The sequence below is a fragment of the Gorilla gorilla genome, chromosome 1 (genome assembly GCF_029281585.2).
Source record: "Gorilla gorilla gorilla isolate KB3781 chromosome 1, NHGRI_mGorGor1-v2.1_pri, whole genome shotgun sequence".
NCBI classification, from domain to species: domain Eukaryota; kingdom Metazoa; phylum Chordata; class Mammalia; order Primates; family Hominidae; genus Gorilla; species Gorilla gorilla.
Genome location: NC_073224.2, coordinates 145,743,493 through 145,770,956, shown reverse-complemented (window position 1 = coordinate 145,770,956; position 27,464 = coordinate 145,743,493). Strand labels below are relative to the sequence as shown.

At 39.1% G+C, this 27,464-nt stretch overlaps 1 protein-coding gene across 4 annotated transcripts in view; it reads right to left on the bottom strand.

The window, feature by feature from the left end:
- ARHGAP29 (Rho GTPase activating protein 29) overlaps positions 1-27,464 on the bottom strand; it is a 179,272-nt gene that overhangs the window by 4,980 nt on the left and 146,828 nt on the right. For 3 of the 4 annotated variants that reach the window (XM_055352587.2, XM_031001250.3, XM_004026160.5), the window contains 4 exons: positions 24,052-24,284; positions 22,183-22,498; positions 21,943-22,051; positions 16,936-19,081 (listed from right to left, as the gene is read on the bottom strand). In XM_055352587.2, the coding sequence (XP_055208562.2) occupies positions 18,201-19,081; positions 21,943-22,051; positions 22,183-22,498; positions 24,052-24,284 (1,539 nt within the window). In that variant the 3' untranslated portion in view covers positions 16,936-18,200. Of the gene's footprint in view, positions 1-16,935; positions 19,082-21,942; positions 22,052-22,182; positions 22,499-24,051; positions 24,285-27,464 lie in introns of those variants that run through there. The other variant, XM_063696870.1, reaches the window with a different exon arrangement.

Here is a 27,464-nt window from a genome sequence, read left to right as displayed (position 1 = left end):
CTCAGCCTCCAGAACTGTGATACACAAATTTCTGTTGTCTGTAAGTTACCCAGGCTGTGGTATTTTGTTATAGCAGCAAGAGCAGACTAAGACAGTGGTCACGTAGTTTTTGCTTTGAGTGTGTCCCTAATGACTGATAGATCACAAGGTCATGTGTTCCATTTTGAACTGTTCTAATTGTAAAATGAGTTCTTTTTATAAAGCAGAAATGTGCATCTCAATTAATCTTAGCTTTTGATCGTATTTTTTCCCAAAGGAGCAAATAAATAGTCTAATTTTAATCCCTATTTGCTTGCAGTATTTGAGGACAGCTGTCATGTCCCCAATTTTCCTCTTTTCCAGGAGAGGCACCTCCAGTCTTCACCTATTCATCATGTGATTTGGTTTACAGATTCTGGCCCTTCCCTACCTTGTCCAACTCCAGCCTCACCTTTCCCAATTCTATATTCACAATAAGTCACCAAAATTTTGTTAATTATAGTTCCTCAACATTTCTTGAACAAGTTCTCAGTGCTCCATCATCACTGCCAACTGGTATATGTCTACATTCTTCTTAAATTACACATTTAATTATTACATGTTATACTTCAAATGTAATCTGACCAATGACAACTTCAATGTAATTCCAAGGGAGCCTGGTAACATTGGGGAAGCTCTGAACTGTGCTGGACACATTATTTTATGAGGAGCCTTATCTGATAAAAGCTTAGCCCAAATAAGTTTATGAGCTTTAAAAAAAAAAAACAACCCTCTTCAGCATCAAATGTAACTTAAAAGAGAGGCAAGTGGTGAGGAAAGAAAAGACCTATTCAAAGGATAACCAAAAGAATGTGTAACTTACACAACCCACTCAACTCCGTCATGCTAGAAAAGTTTTGTCTTTATCACATGAAGTCTTACAGGATCCCAAAATAATGTAGGGCTTTCTCTAGATTAGGCATTAATTTCTGGAGCTAGCTAGAACAATTTTGTTGTTACAAAGCTAATTACAAATATTCAGTTAAATATTTAGTCTCACATCTCCAGGGTGTCCCTTGAATGGTGCTAATTTTGAAGGAGGCAACAAAGTCTGACAATCACAGTGCTGGGTGGAAAATTTTTCTAACTTTAAATTCAAGGCATTTATTTAAATGAATAAATTTCCATAATATGTAGCATGCATAGTATTTTTTTTAAAGACTTGAATTTTGAGGTGAGTGAAATCTGACAGTGTATTCCCCAAGAGATCTTTGGGACCCTTTGAGGAAGGATCCTATGAGGAAGGGATGTAGCCAGGTAGAATAGGACTGGAATAGTCTGTGGTATAAAGTGAAAAAGAGGCTGGGCGCAGTGGCTCACGCCTGTAATCCCAGCACTTTGGGAGGCCGAGGCGGGTGGATCACCTGAGGTCAGGAGTTTCAGACCAGCCTGGCCAACATGGTGAAACCCTGTCTCTACTAAAAATACAAAAATTAGCTGAACATGGTGGCGCATGCCTGTAACCCTACTCGGGAGGCTGAGGCATGAGAATCGCTTGAACCTGGAGGCGGAGGTTGCAGTGAGCTGAGATCACACCACTGTACTCCAGCCTGGGTGACAGAGTGAGGCTTTGTCTCAAAATAATAATAATAATAATAAGTGAAGAAGAAAGAATGTCAAAGTAAAAAGTAACTTACAACAAAGAGATATAGTTCAGGTGCTACCTTCTCCTACTAGCTATATGGCAAGTCTTTGAAGCCATTAAAAGAGAGTTCAAAACACCTACCCTGCCTTTCTGAGGATCATGAGACAGACTATATCAAAGTGCCTCAAAGCACATTTGTAAAATACTTAACAAGAATGAATAAGACTGGGTTAAATGTATACATCAACTTGGGAGAGAACTGCCATCTTTATAACACTGAACCTTTCAATCTACACAAATGATATCTTATTCTATTTGGTTATTTAATTTTTGCCAAAAATATTTTGTGTATTTCAGATGTACATCTCTACGTATCTCTCCTTAGATTTCCTAAGTATTGGATGTTTTGATGTTATTTTAAATAATACCATTTCATAAATTCCATTTCCTGTTTGGTGTTAATATATAAGTGACTTGTCAATACTGAATTTTAAGCAGTTTTTTTTCTAAATTCACCTCCAATTCAAATTCTAATAGGTTATAAATGCTTTTAAATTTTCCATGTAATAATTATATTATTTGCAAACAATGACTATTTCACTTCTTCTTTTCCAATCTTTATGCCTTTCATTTCTTTTTCTTACCTTATTTTATGGCTAGAATCTCTAGTACAATGTTGAATAGAAGTTGTAATTGTAGGTATTCTTGTGTGATTCCCAATCTCAGGGCCAAACCTTTAAATATTTTACCACTAAATAGTCTCCTGAAGAGTGTTTCTCTATCAGTTTAGGGAAGTCATATCTACAGTTTGCTAAGAGTATTTTTAAAAATCATACATAGCTGTTGAATTTTATAAAATTTTTTAAATTTGCATTTATTTATTGAGATAGCTATACTTTTCTCCTTTTAAGAAAATTAATGTGGTAAATTATGTTGACTGATTTTTCAAATGTTAAACCACTTTTGCACACACAAAAAAGTCACCCACTTGGTAGTAATATACAGTTCTTTTAATATACCTAGAGTTGCTTTTCTGTATATTGTGATGTCTTTGTCAGGTTTTGGCATCAAGGTGAGGATGAACTTATAGAGTCTGGAAGTATTCTCTTTTTTTATTTACTGGAAGAATTTGCTTAAGATTGGGGTAATGTGTTCCTTAAATGTTTGAAAGGATTCACTGGTGAGGCTTTACATTTTCCTTGTGGAAATGTCTTAAATAACTGATTCAATTTCCACTAGTAGATGGGGACTCTCCAGGTTTTTTGTCAGTTTATTTTGTCCTTAATTTTGTTCTTATTCAAATTTTCAAAGTGGTGTTAAGTTGTTCATTATATCATCATATTTTTCAATGTTTGTAGAGTCTCTAGTAATATTTTTTTCATTCCTGATGTTATTTTTCCTCTTCTTTGATTGATTAGTTTTACTGGGGGTTTATCAATTTTCTTAACCTTTTCAAAGAGTCAGTCCTTAGCTTTATTATTTTTCTTTAATTTTGTTTTGTTTTACTGGTTTCCGGGTTTCACCATGTTGGCCAGGTTGGTCTCGAACTCCTGACCTCAGGTGATCCACCCACCTCGGCCTCCCAAAGAGCTGGTATTACAGGCGTGAGCCACCACGCCCAGCCTCTTCTTGCTTCTTAAGATAAAGTTTAATTGATTTTAACCTTTCAACCTCCCAAGACATGTAGTGAAGGCTAAGAATCTCTCTCCAGGCATTGCTTTAGCTGCAGCCAATTTTTGATATGGCACGTCTTCACTACTGTTCAGTTTGAAATATTTTCTAGTGTCTGTTATTTCTTCTTTGATCCACAGATCATTTAGAAGTGTGTTCTGTTTAATCTCCAGGCAGTTGAGGATTTTTTTAGTTATCTTTTGTTACTGATTTCCAGCATAATTTCCCTAAGGTCAGAGAGCATATTTTGAATAATTTCAACCCTCTGAAATGTTTTGAGGCTTTCTGTATGGCCTGCTTATTGTCAATTTTGGTAAAATTTAAATATGAGCTTAAATGAGATATGAGTTTTGTCATGGTTGACAGTGTTCTCTGTATGTCAATTAGGTTAAGTTTGTTAACTGTGGTCTTGATTTTATTTTTGTCTGTTCAGAGGTGTGTTAAAGCAACCCTTATGATTGTGGATTTCTCCATTTTTCCTTTTAGCTGTCTATTTTTGCCTTATATATTTTGAAATGATCTTATTTTGAATTTTGAAATCTTCGTGGATTGATTTCTTTATCATTATGGAATATCTGTCTTTATCTCCAGTAATCCTCCTTGACTTAAAATCTGTGTTATCTGACATTAGTATGGCTATACCAGTTTTCTCATTGGTTCCAAGGTGTATCCTTTTCAATCCTTGCACTTCCTGTGCACCTTTATTTAAGGCGTGTCTCCTCTAGACAGGATGTAGGTAGATTTTGTTTTTTTCCTAGTCCAACAACAGTAGGTTAATACTCAGAATGTTTGGTCAATTTTCATTTAATGTGATTACTAATTTAAGCAGGTTTATATCTACCATCCTACTATTTACTTTCTATTTAACCCACTGTTTCGTTTACCCTTTTTTCTTCAATCTTGCCTTTCTTTGAATTACCCCAGTATTCTATTTTCCCCTCTTTTAACTTTTTTTGATGTTACAAAACACATCTTGATAAATTTAATACAAATTATTGCTTTTACCACTTTCTTGATAGTGCTAGAACTTTATAATACTTTAACTCCAGCTTTTTGCCTTTTCCATTACGGCTGTCATGCATTTTAATTCTGCATAAATTTTATACTTCTCAATATTAGTATTGTTTTGTAACAGTTGATGTTCATTATATTTACCTTTTCTAGAGGTCGTCATCCTTTTCTTTCTTTCTGTTTTTTTTTTTTTTTTTTTTTTTTTGAGTTTTGCTGTTGTTGCCCAGGCTGAAATGCAATGGCATGATCTTGGCTCACTGCAACCTCCACCTCCTGGGTTCAAGCGATTCTCCTGCCTCAGCCTCCCAAGTAGCTGGGATTACAGGCATGCACCATCACGCCCTGCTAATTTTGCATTCATCCTTTTCTTCATTTCTGTATTTCCATCTGGGATTATTTTCCTTCTATCTAATGACCTCCCATCAGAATTTCAATTAATGTAAGGCTGTTGGTAACTAATTCTCCTTTCTGTCTGAAAACATCTGTATTTCACCTAAATTTCTGAAGGATATTTTTACTCTAGATAGAATTCTTTTTCCCCCCAGCACTCTAGAGAGGTCTCCTAGGTAATGGGGTTTAAATGCCTCCTTGCTGACATTCATAACAGTGACATAATAAAAATACTGCAATTGCTTAATGCAGTGATTTTAGATTTTCAGCACCTAGAAACATCTCTTTCATTTTAAATTCAAAGGCATAGACTCAGGCTCAGAACTTGAAAGATTGTACAGACCATCTATCTCAATTTCCTACCTAATAATAATCCTGGTAGATGGTTACTTAGTTTTTGACTTAACGCTTCCCAGTTTCGAAGGAATTCACCAAATCAGAAGATAATGTATCTAAAAACAGTCCTAATCATAAATGGCTTCCTTCTAGAATACTAAGGTGAAACCTGCCAACCTTTACCTCCTTCTGTCCAAAGGAGCAAGGAAGCTGGGAATCCTTGTTTTCACTTACACTATTTGTCCTCAGGTTTCCATGGTAAGCATCCCTTTCTCTACGCTTCCCAACTCCACATTCACAGTGAGTCACTAATCCCTGTCAATTGCATTTCTAAAAATAAACTGGAATTTAGGTCATCATCCCCACAGAGGGTGGCTTAATGAAGGACCTATTTCTCACGTGGATTGCTGACCCTTTTCCTGATTATGAGCAGAAGCTAAGTGATCTCCTTCAAGCGCTATTCCATATGCTTATGTCTTCAACAGCTCTCCATCACAGCACTGTTTTCTAAACTGTTCTTCTGGGACAGAGGGTGGAGGGGTGGACTTGTTAATTCTGTCATCTGCTGTGTTGTTCTCTCATTAACAAAATTTAACCTACAAAACTCACTGCAACCCAGAACTTCAGCAATTTTAGACACAAAGGTTTTAATTAAATGAATAAACTTTTATACATACACACTAAAAATTACATTGGAGTTGGGATGTGATAACCCTTAACTTCAATTTCCTTGCAACTAGAGTGAAAAAATACAATCTGAAAGTATATGATTTATAGCAGCTCTGACCTAAAAATGAAGATGAAGGAATTTAGAAGTGATACAGAATTTATAATAAAGACACCTGAGTTGAAGTCTTACCACCCTTTCTTATTAGGTATATGACCTATAGTAAGTTATTTAACTTCTTTGAAGTCTATTTGCTTGTCTGAAAAAGGCAGTTAAGAATACCTGCTGCATTAGTCGGGGTTCTCTAGAGGGACAGAACTAATAGGATATTAGGGAGTTCATTAAGTATTAACTTACACAATCACAGGGTCCCACAATAGGACGTCTGCAAGCTGAGGAGCAAGGAGAGCCAATCTGAGTCTCAAAACTGAAGAACTTGGAGTCTGATGTTCGAGAGCAGGAAGCATCCAGCACGGGACAAAGATGTAGGCTGGGAGGCTAGGCCAATCTCTCCTTTTCACATTTTTCTGCCTGCTTTTATTTGCTGGCAGCTGATTAGATGGTGTCCACTCAGATTAAGGGTGGGTCTGCCTTTCCCAGCCCACTGACTCAAATATTAATCTCCTTTGGCAACACCCTCACAGACACAGCCAGGATCAATATTTTGTATCCTTCAATCCAATCAAGTTGACACTCAGTATTAACCATCACAAGTCTACTGCTTGTCAACTTGAACCCATACACGTCTCCTGAGATCATACATAATCTTCAAATAAAGATAATAACAAGGTCATAATTACACTTCACATAATACAACTATCCTTCGTACAACGGGAAATGCACCAACCCCCAACCCAAACACTATTACATAAAGTTAACACTGCTTAAATGCTGATATGAAGTCAATAAATCTTCTGTCACATGATAAAGGGAAAGGTTTTTGTTTGTTTGTTTTTGAGACGGAGTCTCGCTCTGTCGCCCAGGCTGGAGTGCAGTGGCGTGATCTTGGCTCACTGCAAGCTCCGCCTCCCGGGTTCATGCCATTCTCCTGCCTCAGAATCCTGAGTAGCTGGGACTACAGGAGCCCGCCACCATGCCTGGCTAATTTTTTTGTATTTTCAGTAGAGATGGGGTTTCACCGTGTTAGCCAGGATGGTCTTGATCTCCTGACCTGGTGATCCGCCCGCCTCAGCCTCCCAAAGTGCTGGGATTATAGGTGGGAGCCACCACACCCAGCCAAAATAAAGATATTTTCTTAGTAGAAGTGCATACATTCACAAACATGTTTTTAGCAAAAGAAGGAGGAAATACTCATGACAATTACAGCCTCCCTTCTACAGCTGGTCACATGGTCATAGCTGATGACTCTTTTTCTACTACCCATTCTGTATTCTCTTTGCTTTCAGCAAGCACATCAGCAGGTTGTGTTTTTTTCCTGGTGGAGTGACCCAAACCGTCATTCCTGAGGGGTCTGAGCCATCTGTAGTCCTGCCTGGATTGGGCTGCTGTAGTTTCCTATTGACCTTAATCACAGAGCATGGTAATACTAATGGACGCCCTAATGGATCTCCTGTGTTCCATGCATACTCTTTCTTACTTCTGTTGTGGAGTAGTAGACTGATTTCATCTTGATAGTCCAGGTCAATCACCCCAGCCAACACTGCAACTCCTTTCTTAGCCTGTTGACTTAAAGGTAGGAGGAGCCCAAAGTGTCCAGTTGGCAATCTTAACTTCCAGTTTAATGAAATTGTTGTTGTGTCTCCTGGTGGCAGCATTCCTCCCTCTGGAACTAAGACCTCTAGGCCAGCAGAACGTAATGTCGCGGGAAGAGGAAGCAAGAATTTTGCTAGTGGGTCACTAGGGGTGATGGTGAGTGGTGCCACTTGCACTTCCACCCCTTGATTCCTGGACCCGTGAATCGTGGCTATGGGAGAAAGAGTACCATATATTGGATGCTGATTCAGAGCACACACGGCCTTCTGGAGAACTTTGCCCCAGCCCTGCAAAGTATTGTCACCTAGTTGGCATTTTAATTGTGACTTCAAAAGGCCATTCCGTCATTCTATCAATCCAGCTACTTCAGGATGATGGGGAACATGATAAGACCAGTGAATTCCAGGAGCATGAGCCCACTGCCACTCTTCTTTAGCTGTAAAGTGAGTGCCTTGGTCAGAGGCAATGCTGTGTGGAATACCATGATGGTGGGTAAGGCATTCCACGAGTTCACAGATAGTTGTCTTGGCAGAGTACTGCATGCAGGATAGGCAAACCCTTATCTGGAGTAGATGTCTATTCCAGTGAGGACAAACCTCTTCCCTTTCCATGATGGAAGAGGTCCAATATAATCAACCTGCCACCAGGTAGCTTGCTGATCACCCCAAGGAATGGGGCTGATCATCGAGGGCTCAGTGTTGGTCTCTGCTGCTGGCAAATTGGGCACTCAGTAGTGGCGTAGCCAGGTCAGCCTTGGTGAGTGGAAGTTCATGTTGCTGAGCCCATGCGTAACCTCCATCCCTGCCACCATGGCCACTTTGTTCATGGGTCTGTTGGGCGATGAGAGGGGTAGCTGGGGAAAGAGACTGAGTGGTATCCATAGAACGGGTCATTCTATCCACTTGATTATTAAAATCTGCCGTTGCTGAGGTCACCCGTTAGTGAGCACTCACATGGGATACAAATATCTTCACGGTTTTTGGCCACTCAGAGAGGTCCATCCACATTCCTCTTCCTCAAATATGTCACCAATTTTCCAATCATTCTTCTTCCACTGATTCAAATGTTAATGTAGTGACTTGATGACCCATAGTCAAATATTCAGTTTCCACCAAAGCCCAGTAACAGGCCAAGAGTTGTCTCTCAAATGGAGAGCAGTTATCTTCAGAAGATGGTAGGGCCTTGCTCCAAAATCCTAGAGGCCTCTGCTGTGATTCACCTATGGCAGCTTGCCAAAGGCTCCAAGAAGCATCCCTATCTGCCACTGACACCTCAAGTACCACTGGATCTGCTGGATCATATGGCCCAAGTGGGACAGCAGCTTCCACAGCAGCCTGGACCTGTTGCAGATCCTTCTTCTGTTCTGGAACCCACTAAAAACTGGCAGCCTTTCAGGTCACTCGATAAATGGGCCAGAGTAATACACCCAAATGAGGAATGTGTTGCCTCTAAAATCCAAATAGGCCCACTAGGCATTGTGCCTTTTTCTTGGTTGTAGGAGGGGCCAAATGCAGCAACTTATCCTTCACCTTAGAAGGAATATCTCAACAGGCCCCACACCACTGGACCCCTAGAAATTTTACTGAGGTAGAAGTTCCCCGAATTTTAGTCAGATTTATTTCCCATTCTCTGGCACACAAATGTCCTACTAATAAATCCAGTGTGTTTGCTACTTCTTGCTCACTGGATCCAATCAGCATAATGTCATCAATGTAATGGGCCAGTGTGATATCTTGCGGAAGTGAAAAGCAATCTAGGTCTCTGTGAATAAGATTATGACACATAGCCGGAGAGTTGATATACCTCTGAGGAAAGACAGTAAAGGTATATTGCCAGCCTTGCCAGCTGAAGGCAAATTGCTTCTGGTGGGCCTTATGGACAGGAATGGAGAAAAAGGCATTTGCTAAGTCAATGGCTGTATACCAGGTACCAGGAGATGTGTTAATTTCCTCAAGCAATCAAACCACATCTGCTATAGCAACTGCAATTGAAGTCACCACTTGGTTAAGCTTACAATAATCCACTGTCATTCTCCAAGATCCATCTGTCTTCTGCACAGGCCAAATGAGAAAGTTGAACAGGGATTTGGTGGGAATCACCACCCCTACATCTTTCAAGTTCTTGATGGCAGCACTAATCTCTGCAATCCTTCCAGGGATGCAATATTGTTTCTGATTTACTACTTTTCTAGGTAGAGGCAGCCATAATGGCTTACATTTGGCCTTTCCCACCATAATATCCCTCATCCTACCAGTCAGGGAGCCAACGTGGGGGTTCTGCCAGCTGCTAAGAATGTCTATGCCAATTGTGCATTCTGGCACTGGGGAAATGACCACAGGATGAGTCTGGGGACCCACTGGACCCACTGTAAGTCGGACCTGAGCTAAAATTCCACCTGATCTCCATAAGCCCCTACTTTAACTGGAGGACCACATGACGTTTTGGGTCCCCTGGAATCAATGTCAGCTCAGAGCCAGTGTCCAGTAGTCCCCGAAATGTCTGATCATTTCCTTTTCCCCAATGCACTGTTACCCTGGTAAAAGGCCAGAGATCTCTTTGGGGGAAGGATGGGAGAAAGATTCACTGCATAAATTGTCAGTAAAGTGGTGTCCTTCCTCAAGGGGTTCTGGCCTCCCCTTCATTCAAGGGGTTCTGGGTCTGTTAGCCGGCTCAAGTCTGGAAATTGATTGAGTGGCCATGATTCTCTGTTTTTATAATTCAAATTAGTCTTTTGTCCATTCAACCTAGAAATTTCCTGCTTGTATAAATTAAGTAGGAATGCAGTAGGCCTCCTATCCATTTCATTTCTAGGAACACCATGATTAATTAGCCAAGGCCAGAGCTCTAGACACATCAGACTATTCTGATTGTCGCTTTGCCTCTGCTATCCATTATGGTAACTACGCCCACCTTGCCTTTGATGGTTGAGTGTCACCACTTGGCCCCCGCTACCTCGGGATCCAATTATTCCCATTGTATTTAAATTTTGTAGTTGAGTGACTGCAGTTCCCATCATTAGATCTGACACACAGAGAAGAGCAATTACAGCAATTACAGCAATTACAGGGCTCTTCAAAGATGCAGGTGCTGCCCTTACAAATCTATTCCACAACTCAGTGTCCCTAGTTTCATCAGGGGGATCTGGCAGTCCCACACGTCCCCATTCCAAGTTTCAGGGTCCCATTCTTTTCCAGTAAATGCCCTCACTTTAACAGTAAACACCTGGTGCATGCATCTTTTGTTACAAGTCAGCCACTCACATGATAAGAGCTTGTGTTTGTTTTTCCACAATTTCAGCTCTTTCTGTTCAGGAGATAAGATTCTCACTCAGGGCAGTCTTAGCAGATTTGAGGCTATCTGTTTCTGAAGCTGGGAGACAGAATCCCTGAGTTCATAATTTTATTTCATCACTTTGTCCACTGAACATAGGAACAACCAACCAGCTTCATTATGTTCCTTGGTTCTCCACATATGGTGAAAGGTATTATACATAGAGTCACTAAACTTGACTCTCACGAGTAATGAATCAGGAGGGTCAAATGCATTTATTTTGCATAACTCTCTAAACAGTTCACACCAAGGACTATCAGTGTTCTCCATACTATTAGAAGTAGAGTCCTTAGCATTTTGGGTTCTAATCATATTAAGCAGCCAACTCCAGAAACCCCAAACCAATGAAAGAACTCCATCCTTAATATTCTGTTCCTCTAGAACCACTCCCAATACCAAAATCTGTATTAGTCAGGGTTCTCTAGAGGGACAGAATAGGACACACACACACACACACACACAAATATATGGAGAGTTTATTAAGTATTAACTTACACAAACACAAGGTCCCACAATAGGATGTCTGCAGGCTGAGGAGGAAGAAGAGCCAGTCCAAGTCCCAAAACTGAAGAACCTGGAGTCCAATTTTCAAGGGCAGGAAGCATCCAGCATGGGACAAAGATGTAGGCTGGGAGGCTAGGCCAGTCTATCTTTTTCATTTTTCTGCCTGCTTTATTTTCGCTGGCAGCTGATTAGATGGTGTCCACTCAGATTAAGGGTGGGTCTGCCTTTCCCCAGCCCACTGAGTCCAATGTTAACCTCCTTTGGCAACACCCTCACAGACACACCCAGGATCAATACTTTGTAACCTTCAATCTAATAAAGTTGACAGTATTAACCATCACACCTGCCTAAGTAAAGATTAAATGAGATGATCATCACAACGCATATTTGTTGTTGTTGTTGTTTAAAAAAGTGAATAGAGGGCCAGGTGTCGTGACTCACACCTGTAATCCCAGCACTTTGGGAGGCCGAGGCAGGCAGCCCACTCAAAGTGAGTAGTTCGAGACCAACCTGGCCAACATGGTGAAACCTTGTCTCTACTAAAAATACAAAAATTAGTGGGTGTGGTTGCGTGCACCTGTAATCCCAGGTACTTGGGAGGCTGAGGCAAGAGAATCGCTTGAACCGGGAAGGCAGAGGTTGCAGTGAGCCGAGATAGCGCAACTGCACTCCAGCCTGGGTGACACAGCAAGACTTCGTGTCAAGAACAAAAAACAAACAAAAAAAGTGAATGAAGGGAAAAATAGATTAAGTTTTCAATGTAACATTGTTCATAGTAGGAAGAAAATCTGAAAGCAACCTAAATGCCCATCAACAGTGGGATTAATACATTGTAGTATAAACCCAGTAAAATACTTTAGTTTTTTAAAAAATGAAAATAAACTATAGTTACAATTGTATAGGTAGCTTTTTTTGTTTTAAAGCCAAGGAAGGATTAACATAAAGTTCAAGATAGTGGTTACACCTGCTGTGAGAAGCGACAGGCATGTGATCAGGAAGGGGAATCCTGGTGGTTCCTTAACATCCTGATGAGGGTGTTGGGGCAAATGGGAATTCGTTTTATAATCATTCTTTAAATGATACATATATATGTACACACTGCTGCATTTATGACTCAGTTTTAAAACAAAAAAAATCATTTAAAACTCTCATTGAATCTTAATCATGAGACTTATGTATCTATACTTGGAGATGGAGAATATGTAGACCTTGGTTCACCATCCTAGTCTCCTGTGTTGAATCACAACACATTCTACTCATTTTTTGGCAACTACTAGATGAACTCTTACAACTTTGATTAAAATAATTGATACAGAAGATTTATTTTGCTGGCAGTAGATCTCAAAAAGCAAATTTCTGGTATAAAATGATCTACAGAGAATTTGGCAGATGGCAACTACTGTGTGTCAGGTCTGTGTCTACAACTGTAAATAAGATCTTGCCATTCTTATAGTCAGGCTGTGTTATAGTCATCCCGATCTTTTTTTTTTTTTTTTTTTTTGAGACAGAGTCTCACTCTGTCACCCAGGCTGGAGTGCAGTGGTGTGATCTCGGCTCACTGCAACCTCCGCCTCCCAAGTTCAAGCAATTCTCCTGCCTCAGCCTCCTGAATAGCTGGGATTACAGGCACACACTACTACGCCTGGCTAATTTTTGTATTTTTAGTAGAGACGGGGTTTCACCATGTTGGTCAGGCTGGTCTTGAACTCCTGACCTCGTGATCCACCCGCCTTGACCTCCCAAAGTGCTGGGATTACAGGCATGAACCACTACGCCCGGCCTGATTTTTAAATTTCAGTGCTGTATTCACTTATCAATGAGCAATGCCTCATTGGTAACGGTCACTATTCATCTCATTTCCAATACTGTCAACACTATAAAAGGAAGACTTACAATATCCTGTAACGAATGGGCATGACCGCATCCAGAAATCTGAGACAGGTTTTCATGTCATGTACAGCTTTTTGTTAATTGTTTAAAGCTGAAGATGAACTCAAATAAAACTTGTAACTCAGAAGCATAGCCAATTAGTCGTTTAATCTATTTTCTGAACTGCATGCTTATTTTATGTATGCAGAGTAGATTGGTTGAGTGTGAGGACACTTAAAAATAGCATGATACAGTTATTGTAGGAAGTATTAATATTTAAAAATTGTTACAGCCAAGACCAAAAAGTGAGAACCACAATTCAATATTTTCTACAAATTTCATAAATGTCTATGTTTAAACATTCCTGGTAAATATGTATAATCGTACACTTTTAAACTCTCTCTGATAAATTCAGTAAGTGTTCAATAATTGCTCATTATCAAAAGGTTGTGAATTTGTCTCTCTTCCAGCCAGATGACAGGAGCCTAGGATTCCAATGGTGTGCTCAGGACTGACATCACTGGGGTCAAAGATTCAGCTGCATGGTCCAGGCTCCAGGCTGGGGAGGATGTTAGGGATTGGTGTGGTCAGGACCAGTGCTGCTATGACTGCGGATTTATTTGGCATATTTGGGACTGGGTGTGATGAGACAGCAGCTGGCATGTCAAGAGGTTGAGGGAGGGAGGAAGAATGAACAAATTATTTAGGATTATGGGAGTCAGGTTTCTATGAGAGAAGGAAGTTACAAAGATGGAAAGGGAGACTAGATTAACCCCAAAGGATTGAATTGAAGGTGTCAATGTGAACTCAAAGTTTTCAATACGTATGTATATAAATAGATATAGAAGTAGGTGACTATTCTTGAATGTGTGTAGACACACGTTTTCCTTTGAGCTGTTCACCAATAGGACAGTGAGCCTTTCTCAGGTCTTCATTTCCATATACCATTCCCCATTTAAAGAAACCAGGGCTCCTTGGAAAAAATGACTAATTCTAGACTTGGGGTAGGGAGTAGGAAAAAGTGTAAGATGAGCTCGTAAAAAAAAATAAGAGGGGAAAAAGCAATGAGGCATCTCTAAGGAACACAGAAGCCAGCTTGAAGAGACTCCCAAAAACCAAATCGGGGAAAATTTCAGCATGAAAATAAGTGACAATAATACACTGTCACTGAATAAAGTAGGCATTCATGAGTCTATACTGATTTAAGTGAATGAAGGAATAGAGAAGGAAGAGCTCTTCCTTACAGTAGTAGGATGCCAACCAAGGCAGAAGCCACGGACTCACCATTTGACAACCAAAATAGTAATTGGTTCAGTCAAGAATTGTCAATAGACTAGCCCGTGACGATTCGATGAGAAACAGTACATTTACAATCTTTAAGAATCTCCTCACAAATTACTTCCTAATTCTAATTTTACAATGGAGAAACCTGGTATATACTATCTGAACCAAGTGATCAAAATTAATACTATCAGGTATAAGACAAATTGACATTGTGTGCATCCTGGCATGACACATTTGAGTATAGAGCACCATTTCTGTAGTATTGGACAAAAATGTCTATCCTAAACCTTATGGGTCTTATCTAATGATAAACCAAAACTGAGGAACTTTCTACAAACTGGCCAATCCTCCTCAAGTGTCAAGGTCAAAGACAAGTCTGAAAAGATGTTCTGGACTGAATGAAACAAGAGATAGGGCAACTAAATGCACTATGTGGTCCTGGATTGGGATGCTGAAACACAGGAATTTTGATTGCTGAGGCAATCAAAATCAGCAGATTGAATGTGGTCTATGGATTAGATATCATGATGTCAATGTCAATCTCCTAAGTTTGATGGCTGTACTATGGTTACGTAGGAATGCCCTTGTCTTAAGGAAACACACAGTAGATAGAGGTAATAATGCAAAAAATATTTTGGCTGGGATTACATTGAATCTACAAATGTAAATGAACATCTTTACACGACTGAGTCTTCTAATTCGTGTACATTATGGAGTACCACATTTATTTAAGATCTCCTTAAATGCTTCCTGACATGGTCTAACAGTTTCTCCATCAAGATCTTGTACATCTTTTGTTAGACTTATTCTTAGGTAGAGTATTTTGTATTTTTTAATGATATTGAAGAGATCTTTCTAAAAACTTCCATTTCTGTTAGTTGCTGATATCCAGGAATACAACTGACTTACATACTGATTGTGAATGTAGCAAATTTGCTAACTCCTAGATGTTAACTGAATAGTCTACATATATAATCATATCAACACATCACCATAATTTCCTGCCTGTAGGAAAGAAAAACCCACAGAATTCCACTGACTATAAGTTATTTAACAATATACAATGATTGTCATTTAGAGAGATGTTTCCAGTTGTATAAATACTGTAACACAATGATAGCTGGGAATAGTGTAGCCATAGTACCATCTTTAAATCACCCAAATAACTGAGGTACAATTCTATCTGCTTGTGAGTTCACTAGGCAACAAGTCTCAGGGATCATATAGTCTTTGTCTCTGTATCAAAACAAATACACTGCCTAAGGTACACTAAAAGTAATTTAACATACTGTACTCATAAATTCTAACTAAGTTCTCTGTAGGTAAAACATGGCTAGGGAAGTTAAGATCAACCCTTCAGAAACGACTTCTTCTGAGTCGTTTGGACAATATGCATCATCTGGGACAATACGCCTCCCATAAGGCTTCCTGGTGTTCTGGCAGCACTAACAGGGCTCCCGCTGTTGCCCTTTCCTTTTGGTCACGTATCTTTCCATGTCGCAAAAAACAACTTCTGGATAAACGATTTCCACCACACTATTAGATAGCACAACACAGTGCACACTGTGGATACTCTAGAAATAGCAACCTCTTCTCAAGAGATACTTGCCTCAGGGCCCCAGGAAACTAGAAAGCATCTAGAGGCTTAAGGCTCTAAGCTGGACAAAGTGCTAGGGAGCCCTAAAGGCAGAAAGGACCCAAAAGTGAAATTCTCATTTTTAAGCTGTGAGGGAAAACAGAGAAATGAGTTTATTACATGATATAACCTTTGGGTGGGCTCCATATATTAAAAGAAAACTGAAGAAGTTTAAAAGTACATTTTCTAAGTTTTAGTATAGGATGACGATAATGTTCTGGAGATGAATAGGTGCTCATGGTTGCAAAACAATGTGAATATACTTAATGCCACTGAACTATATGCTTAAAAATGGTTCAAACAATATACTTAAAAATGGTAAATGTTATGTGTATTTTACCACAATAAAAATTTTTTAAAGTTGCATTTTCTATTGTTAAAAACTACCAGATATTATTTAGTAATCACAGTCATTAAGAGCACTAACCATCAAAATCTGACAGCCCTATGTTTGAGATTTGACTCCACCTGTTACACCTGTGGAACACTCAAGCAAGTCATTTAACTAAGCCTTAGTTTCCTTATCTATAACACAGAAATAATAACATGCTTACCCACCCATTATAGGTTGCTGTGAACTTGAAATAAAATATGTAGCACCTTGGCAAAGTTCCTGGCACACAGAGAAGGCTCAATACACATGGGCTCTAATTTTCTTTTTAGGTATTCATAGCAATATGATTATTTTATATTTTGTACAATGAGGACTAAAACCAAGCCTTCAGAAAAAAAAGGGCTGGTTATTGCTCCCTAGACCTTTACATCACATAGAACTACAAAATAGGTTTCCATAAAATTCATTCCACATTGTAGTCAACGGATGTATGATCCTAGGTGTTGACTTCTAAGCCAATGGTTAATAACCTTAAACTCTCATACTGTAATAGGCAACAACTGAAAAGAAGCCACGGGAACATGAAATAATTTAACAAGTTGATATATATATATATATATTATCAAGTATAACACAGTCATACAAAAACATTTAGTAGAAATATAATTCACACATAAAAACAGTCTACTTATTTTTTGTCCCTTTTATATCCTATTTTAGGCAAAATGATAAAACCCAGAAAATAACAGGAATGTACTAGTCCTAAAAACTGGACCTTTTATAAATGAAACAGATCCGATCACCTATACCTTCTCTCAAATTCCAAATAATGAGGCTTACTGACCTGTACTCTCAGAATCAACTTAAATAAATTTTAGCTTGATTTGGATGAAATATATACTTTCAGTTGTTGACAATCCAGGTAGAACAAGTAAATAAAATGATTCCTAAGTCAAAACATTTCATACAAAAGGAATGGTTTTAACCCAGACAAATCAAGAGGAAATGCACTGAATTCAAAAACTTCTGAAACAGGCATTTTTTGGACCATTTATAAAATACTAAAAAGTTCAGAACTGCTAAAAAACAAAAGTTTATATAAAATAAAGCCAAGGGGTGAAAAGCTATCAAATGTATTAAAACCATCTAAAGCCAAATATAACTGAATATATAATTTAGAAACAGGTTTAAGTGCATTTTCTTTGTACAATTGACTATCACATGTAAAAACTGGCAATTAATTAAAATGCAATTAAATACAGATTTGCAAGCCTTCTGGCCATTATGTAAACATTTAAAAATTAACTGAATTGCCAATTGAAAAATAAGAGCTTACATACGTATCTTAAAAAAGCACAAATGGTAAAAGATGCACTATAAAATTGTGTGAAAAAACATATGCATACCAACAAAGATCTTTTTAGGCACTTGCATTCAGAAACATTCCTTTTATAAATAAGCACTTATAACAGTTCCACTCCAAAAAAATAAACCTGATTTTCCCAAATTGCACCTATTAGTTGAGACTATATCATATATTAGGGATGCATTCAAATGGACCATTTGGTGGGGAAAGTCAACTGAACTTTAAAAAATACGAATCCACCTATCTTATTCACAACTTCAAAAATACAGAATTTAAAGATCATTCCAGTGAGGCACAAATGTGACCCTATCAAAACATTCTACCATTCAGTATTACCAACAGAGGATAAATACAACAACAAAAGGCAAAACCCATGATTTGGCAGTCCTATACAAAAGGGGCCCTGTCAAAACATTCTTTCACAAAACAAGCACAATACCACAAAATAACACAACAACAACAAAAAAACCCTGAAATTTGACAACCCTACACAAATTGTGGAATTTCATCTTCGAGGTCTTCAAACTGTTGCATTCGTTTTAGCCTTGGTCTCTGACACATTGGATTCACATCAGGCAAGCCAAGCTCCTCAGAGTCTTCTTTAGGTTGACCAGTTGCTTGCCCAGGACAAGCTGATGCTTTGTCTGGGTCTGGCACTGACTTCACCATGAGACCCTGGGGATCGTGAGCTGTGCCAGGAGGCACTGCTGCTGAGGGTGAAGCTGGCTTCTCCTCATTCCCCCTGATACTGATGATGGGAGCATGTGGTTTATAAAATGTTGTCCAATGTTGAGGCTGCAGTGTTCTGGGTGCTCTGACAGGAGCGAGAGGGTAGGAATCTGAAGACCGTCTCTCAGATGCCTCTCTCACTGACCTGACTGGCTCTGCATATGGCTTACTGGGTTGAGTGGCATTGATAGAATGGTCCCCACTAATCTGGAGGCTTGTTGTCACTCCTTTTTCCTGGAGTGCACTGGGCATGATCATTGTAGTCTTGGCAGTTAGGCTGTTTTGTTCATACTGTTTGTCCTGAATTTTCTGTAGAGTTTGCTGGTCAAAGCCATTAAATTTGGAACAAACAGTAGTAGCAGCGTCTTTTCTATTAACTCCTTCAAAGGCAGGATTCTTGCAAAACTTGTCTAAATTTACATTTCCCATATTTCTGCCATTTCTCTCATTAGGAGGACTTGCAAGAAGTAGTCTATCTACAGGCAAACTTACAGGTCTAATCTTGGTCCTTGGAGTATGCCTCTCCACATTGTTTGTTGACCTATCAGATTTCAGAGAAAGTGGCTTAGGGGTTTTACCATCTTCTATCTTTTGGGATGCTGATTCAGCCTCTTGGTCTAGAAGCAACTGTGCTTTGTCTGAAAATGAAAGAAATCTATTTAAGTTTGTGGCACATGGTTAATAAGAGAGTCTGAATGAGTTAGAGATGAACACTCTATCAAGACAATATGCGTCTTACATATTTTTTCCAAAATAATATTCTCAGTTACCTATGTGGAGGAGTTAAACATTTGCACAGTATTAAAGGTGTATATTGAATTTAAAAGTTCAAATTTTTTACTCATTTAAATCAATATGAACAGCTACAAAACACAAAAAAAACACTTGCTGAGTAACTTCCTTTTAAGTGCTGTGCATGAACAAGTACTTTCTGGGTCAAAAGACTATCACAATTTCAATAGGCAGACACTGGAAAATTAACCTCAGAAAAGTGACACTAATTTACACACCAACCAGATGTAAGTGTGCCCTGAATCCCAAGGATTTTGCCAACTCACTCAATCTGCTTTTCAGTTACACTCAACCCAGTGAGAGCATATCATATTAGATGCCTTAGATGCTCTCCGTATCTGATCAACTAATAAAGCATAACATCCATTCTGTCAAATGGAGGCTGAATGCTTTTAAGTTAAAAAGTGCCACTTTCCCCACCTGCTCCCGGATTTTCTTTCTATAGTCTGAACCCACAGTCCATGTTTTCTCACTTAGAAGCCTCAGTTCCTGCATCTATCCTAAAAAATTCCAATTCCAGGAATGTTCCAGCCCTCCATTCTCCTGCTTTTCTGTTCACTGCTGAAACACATCCACCAACTCCGTGCCTTGACGCCATCCTGACTTTGAGCTACAGCTGGCCCCAAGCACAGCATGCAATCCTTTCTCTGCCGCCCAGTCCTTCACCCACATCTCTTAGGCAGTGGTTTGCAGACAGGTGCCCACCAGAGTCACTTTTTGGTCATCGTCTCATCTGACCTTCTTCCATACCTGGGACTGCTGGCCTCTCTTCCCTGGGTTCCAAGGCTCTTCTATTGTTTTGTTTTGTTTTTGTTTTTTGAGACAGAGTCTCACTCTGTCACCCAGGCTGGAGTGCAGTGGCATTATCTTGGCTCACTGCAACCTCTGCCTCCTGGGTTCAGGTGATTCTCTTGCCTCACCCTCTTGAGTAGCTGAGATTACAGGTGCCTGCCACCATGCCCAGATAATTTTTGTATTTTTAATAGAGACAGGGTTTCCACCATGTTGGCCAGGCTGGTCCTGAACTCCTGGCTTCAAGATCCGCACACCTCAGACTCCCAAAGTGCCAGGATTACAGGTGTGAGCCACCACACCTGGCCCAAGGCTCTTTTGATTTGCTTTCCCGGGTCCTCCACACATTTATAGAGCATTCTAAGGGACCTGGTTCCTTGCAATTGGACTCTAGGCACCAACATATATTCTTAAATTTCTGAGGGAAAAACTTAGAGCATAATGGAGAAGAGCACAGACTCTGAAGCACAGTTGCCTGGGTCCTGGCTCAGCCCTGCCTGCCACTTCTGCACTGGGCTAGGCAATATCACTGTCCTATGTGTCTTCATCTGCGAAATAAGACTCCTATGTGTATCTATGTTGCTGTGTGATCTAAATGATCTACTAGGAAAAGTGCTTAAAATTATCTTGCATGTAATAAACACTGGAAAGTGACATTTATTATTATTACTGTTCCTAAGAGCTTCATGGGATAGCCACAAAGGTTAGGTTTAGTAATCAGAACTGGGTTCAAATGTATTAAGAGAACAACCTTTGGCATTACTTAGTCTCTTTCAGACGGTTAGTTATGGGTTGAATGAGGATAATGCTATTTACTTTATAGCACAGAAGTATTATGAAGATCAAATAGAATCAAACAAATAAGCACAGTGCTTAGCACAGAACAGGCAGGTACCTGGTGAATGTTAGTTCCATTCCTTTTTTTTTTCTTTGAGATGGAGTTTCTCTTGTCACCCTGGCTGGAGTGCAACGGCACGTTCTCGCCTCACTGCAACCTCTGCTTCTCGGGTTCAAGTGATTCTCCTGCCTTAGCCTCCCGAGTAGCTGGGATTACAGGCGCCCACCACCACACCTGGCTAATTTTTTGTACTTTTAGTAGGCGGGGTTTCACCATGTTGGCCAAGCTGGTCTCAAACTCCTGACCTCAGGTGATCTGCCCACCTCGGCCTCTCAAAGTGCTGGGATTACAGGTGTAAGCCACCATGCCCGGCCCTCCTTTCCTTTTTAGACCCTATGATCACTGATACTTGATTACACATTAAATTTAACATATATGGCTGCAATGTAAAAAACTGGAATTTAGCTATAACAATGTAGAAATGACAATACAAATGGAAGCTTTTCCACCAGCTTAACAACTAGCAATGACAGCAACTAATATAAAGAGAAAATAAGTGAATAAAATGATCGTAGTCAAGCAAATAAAAAAGACATATACATCTCTGTGTTTAATAGGTTAAATGTAGGCCACAGGTAAAAAGCATGTCAAAAAAAAGTAGGACTCTAAAGTTTTTGAATTTCAGGAGTCTAGTTTGACTCCGTATGAGCAGTTAGCTCAATGCACTGAACTATGGAACCAGAAGATACTAACGAATATCACATTGCTCAGCACATTTCTACCTTGATTTTAGCTGATGGCAAAACGCAAAAACAAAAACAAAATTCAGAAGGAACACAAAAAACATTATAAACTCCAAGATGTCTTATTATAAGAAAGACTTTTATGAAGAATGACATTCATTTAAATGCAAGATACACTAAAAGGCAACTTTCTCAATGGCTAGCCAACATTTGTTAACTAATAAAGCTTCATTCTCTGGCTTCCCTCATTGCCCCTCACCTTGGTTTTAATCACGGTTCTACTGGCTAAGTTTTAAGTCAGCAAACATATATTTTTTTTTACATGGCTACTCACCACTGAGACATGCATCACATTTTCCTAACGCATTTTGCTTGCGTTCTGATTCCTCAAATGATGTAGCTCGTTCAAAAATTTTGCTTTCACTCTCTGAAGTATGGATATCCTGTTGATGCAAGATAATTTTTAAAATGGAAGAAGTAAAACATAACCTCAAAATAAACAGTTCAAAGATCTTTAACTTATTAACATAAATATTACAAAGTTCTAATATAATTCCATAAAGGTCAAACTCACTTCCTTTGAAGAAAAAAATAGTGACTTCATGGAACGTTCAATGTCTCTTTCTTCTGGTGATAAAAGAGGCTTTGGAAAACAGCCTTGATCAACAACACCTATGCTACACATAACATCTTGTGGTTGTAGGGACCCATCGAAGATCTTCTGTGAGTAAGTAATGAGGAACTCTACCAAGCGTGCTTGATTTGAATACTCTGCAAGGGAGGAGATGGTGATAGGAGCAGTTGTGGGCCTTGGCCTAATGAGACTTGGTCCAAATATCACCCCCAAGTTTTTGGAGTTCATCTTGTTTTCTTCTGCATGATCTACTACCCTGCAAAGTAGAACACATAAAGTTGTATGAGATTTTCCTATTAGAGTTCCTTGACTGTAGTTTACTAGGGAATAGAGAGGGTGAAGGGAAAATGAGCTGCACAAAAATACTAGGGGGAAAAAGTATAGGAAAAGGTTATATTTATTTGATTAAAATATTGACCACATGCCAAATAGAGTTTCACGGTTTCACAGTATTGGAATAAATTTCAAGTAAGTAGAAGGAACTACTACAGTTTTACCAGCAGAAAGAAAAAATACCCCTAAAAACTGCTCCCATCTCAGTATATGGTATATCCTCCCAAGTCCTTATACTGGGAACCTAAACATCATTGTCAGGTCTCTCACTACCCATCTCCAAGTCTAGATGATTCTCCCTTCTGAAGATCTCAGTTCCAACACCATCCCCACTCCTCTGGCCTCACTTCAAGCTCTTACCACCTTTTATTTCTATGATTATTCAAGGAGATCTGAATTGTAATAAAGGCCTCCTCTCCAACCTAGTTTCCATATTGCTGCCAGAAATATCTAAAAGGCAAATCTGAGCCTGTCAAATTCCTAGCTCAAAATTCTTTAGTGGGTACTGAAGGAAGATGGTCAGCGCATGCAAGACTGCCATGCATGCAAGACTTTATCAGGCCTCTACCTGGCTCAGTTTCTGCTACTGCTTGCTGTATTGCAGCCTAACCAATTCACTTATATTTCTCAGATGCACAATGCGCTCGTGTCTCCATGTCTGTGACTTTGTGCCTGGAATGCTCTTCTGTGTAATTTTGCCCACCAAGATACTACTTGGTTCTGTAAGTCTGATTCAAAGGGCTATCTCCTCTGATTTATGCCTCCACCACACAATCTTCCTCTGCATTGCTATGCATAGCTGTTAGAACAATGATGCTGTACTCCGTTTGTCTGCAGATCTGTCCCCGCAGCTGATAAGACCAACAGATGGCTGAAACCCTATGTTTTCATCCTTGTTTAGCCAGCCAGAGCCTGGCACACAGGAGGCATCTGAGGGAACTATGTTGGCTGCATGTACATATATCTTCAATGTCTCCCTTTCCCTTACACAGACTGGAAATGAAATGTTCATTTTAAAAGTAACACTGCAACAATATGAACACACTTAACACTTAAGAATGGCTAAGAAGTGCCAGGCGTGGTGGCTCACGCCTGTAATCCCAGCACTTCGGGAGGCTGAGGTGGGCGGATCATGAGGTCAGGAGTTCGAGACCAGTCTGGCTAATATGTTGAAACCCCATCTCTACTAAAAATACAAAAATTAGCTGGGCATGGTGGCATGCACCTGTACTCCCAGCTACTTGGGAGGCTGAGGCAGAAGAATTGCTTGAACCCAGGAGGCGAGGTTGCAGAGAGCCAAGATTGTGCTGCTGCACCCCAGCCTGGGCAACAGAGCGAGACTCTGTCTCAAAAAAAAAAAAAAAAAAAAAGAATGGCTAAGAAAGTAAATTTTGTTATGTGGATTTTACCACAATTAAAAACAGAAAACAAATCAATTGCCCATTAATAAATATTCTAGTTATATAAAATTCTTACCGCTTTAGATGTACTATAAGGAAATGAAGACTGTTAAAATTTGATGCTGGCAATTGTCTTAGAAGGTCTTTGCTTTTTAGAAGAATTCGGTTTATTTCTATACACATATTTGGCCATTTTTTGTCTTCAAGACTATCCTTTTTTGTCTCTTGTTCTTCATTTACATGTTGGATCTCTTTTGCAAGGTCTATAAATTCCTTGTACAATCGAAATAAAATAAATGGTTCTGGCAGCTAAAGAAATAAAATTACATTGGGGTAAGCATTCTATTTTTTTCTGTTAATAATCAACTATTACTAACAGTTACAGAGTGATTTAGCATGTCCCTTTACATTAAGAATATTTAAAGTCAATCCACATTTAGTAATGTAAATGTTTGCTACAGATGTGGTCTATAAAGTAAACCCAGAATCATCATCATAAATTGTATCTGTATTAAAAACAACTTAACTGATAATCAGTAAAACTAAACCTAAAGCTGCATGATGGAATTTTACAAGTCTGATATATATCCTATAGCAATTACATTCACGACTCCCCCAAAGTTAGTATGGTCTTCAACTCTTTTATTGAAATAAAACCCAGGATAATGCACAAAATAAGTCAAATTAGTTAAAAAGGTGAATAAACTGAATTTTCTTGATATGAGAGAAACAGCAAGAAGACACTGTTAACATTTTATGTATCTAATTTTTTAATACACCTTGAATTGCCATAAATAGGTCAAAAGAAAAAGTACCTTCTCAAACTAACAAAGCGCATGCCATTTTGATCTGCCCAGTGTCATAATGAATTTCAATGTTTCCACTTGCTCTGTGATGAAACACAGGGTACCTCTGACTACTACCTGATGTCCTATTTTATCTGTGGTGAGTCAGAAGGTAGGTGCCCCTTTCTCTGGTTTCCTCTGCTGGTCCTAGAGAGGGGTAGCCTTGAGATCAATTTCTACCTACACCACTCTGGGATCTGAAGGAAGTCACTTAACCTCTTGGAGCTGCAGATTTCCTGCACAATAAATGAGTAGCATGAAGTCTACTCTCTAACATCGTTTTAAGAATGGAACATGGTTTCCCACATGAAAGTCTCAGTCACATAATATTCCTGAGACAGAATGAGAGCTGATAGTATTGGACCCTATTCATTTCCTCTCCTTGCCTGGCTAGAAGAGATAAAGGATGATTCATTATGAGATTTATAGTCATTCAAAGATATTTGGCCTCCATTTTTCAGCTGAGAGTCCTGTAAAATGTGGTTAAAGATATACCAGTAGTTTCCTGGGCTAACATGGTAAATCCAACAATTATACCCAATTTCTTTTCCTGCAATCCCACTAAAATACAGTAAGCCCACAGGACTGAGAGAATAGGAGAGGAGACAAAAGCATTACTTCATAAGCTGAAGAGTTGAAGAGCAAATGAACAAGTACTGACTTAGCAGCTCTGATAAAGCTGAAATCTCAAACTGTGAACCAACATGACTGACAGAATCCTAAGGAGACTCAGGGACTGTCAGCACTAGGTCTTCTGATTCTGCTGGAGCTATCTGAGAAGGCTTATATCTGTAGATCCCTGTTGCCACTTCACGCTTCTGAGCAGCCTCTTCCCGAGAAGTCTCAAGGTTTCTTCTCCGGGCAGTATAAAACAGAGAGTCTCTGGATGGGCAATGTCAAACACAAAGGACAGATGGGCAACTATCTGAAAATGGGGATTTAGTGGACTACACATGCCATTCTAAATGTAGAGATCCTGAGGCCTTCTTAGCCTACTTGGCTCTTACAGGACTGGTACCACACTCTAGGCAAGGAAAGACCCTTCTCTGGAGCATCAGACTACCCCAAGAACAGAAACCTATAGAGACAGAGGCATCAAGTGTTTCCCAAACAGCCCACCTAGATCACCCTACTATAAAGCTCAAGGTCTTCGAAGACTTCTTGTGTTCAAGAGCTTCGAAAGAGATTCAGTTTTCAACTCTTTCATTTTAAGCAGACAATCACGGAGACGGAAATCAAAATGAGTAGAAAACAACAACAACAACAACAACAACAACATAAAGGTCTAGGACTGTGCTATTAATATGGTGGCCACAAGCCACATGTGGCTACTGAGCACTGGAAATGTGGTAAAGTACATCTAAACTGAGATGTACTTTAAATGAACAAAACATAGCAGATTTTAAAGACTCAGTAACAAAAAAAGGTAAAATTATTTCATTAATAATTTAAAAATACTGATTAAGTGTTCAAATGATATTTTCAGTTTAAGTAAAATATTAAACTAATTTCACCTGTTTATATTTCTTTATGTGGCTACTAGAAAATTTAATACTGTATATGTGGCTCACATTATATTTCTATTGGACAAGGCTAGAGAATAAGCCAAGAATCCTTAAAAAAAAATTATAAATATCCTCAGATATGGCAGTCATTAAAAAAGGAAGAAAGCTGCAAAAAGAACAAAAACTACAATTCTGGGAAATTGAAACATGATACCAGGAATGAAATAGTTAATAGCAAGGAAGAAAGATAAAGCTGAGGAAATCTCTTAGAAAGTGTTGTAAGAGAACAAAAAAAAAAAGAAATGAATGATAGAGAAAAGATAAGGGAACTAGAGAACCTGTCCACGTTGTCAAGTATCCAAATAAGAGTTCCAGATGGAAAGCACAGAGAAAATAAAGGGGAGGAAATGAGCAGCAAAATGGGAAGTTCCAAAAACTAAAGGACTAACCAGGATTGGTAGCGCTTATGGAGTGCCCTGAATAGTGGATAAAATACACCCACATCAAAACACATACTTATAAAATTTTAGGATAATGGGAAAAAAAGAAGATTCCACAAGCTTTCAGAGACAAAATCATAGGCCACATACAAGGAGTTAGAAATGAGAAGGATTTCAGGCTTCAAAGAGAACAAAAAAACACCTTTGAATTTCTGAAGAAAAATAATTTTCAGTCCAAAATATTAGAACCGTCCACACTATCAACACTATGACATTTCCATTCAAGAGAGTAGAATATAAAGACATTCATGGATAAATAAGGTTTTAAATATTTACTCCTATTCTACCTTGCTCAAGTATGGGCATGACCAAAACAGGAGAATAAAACAAAACAAAACAAAACAAAACAGGGAAGACATGACAGGCATTTCCTCATAAAAGAGGAGAAGGTGGAAAAGAGATACCCCAGGATGGCAGCTAGTTACCATATTTTTAAAAATCCAGTATAAAATTATAGCTAGATAAGGAGGAGTAAGTTCTGGTGTTTTATACCACTGTAAGATGACTGTAGTTAACAATAATATATTACATACTTTCAAATAACTAAAAGGAGGGTAATGAATGTTCCCAACACAAAGAAATGATGCTTGAGATGATGGATGGGCTAATTACCCTGATCTGCTCATTATGCATTATATG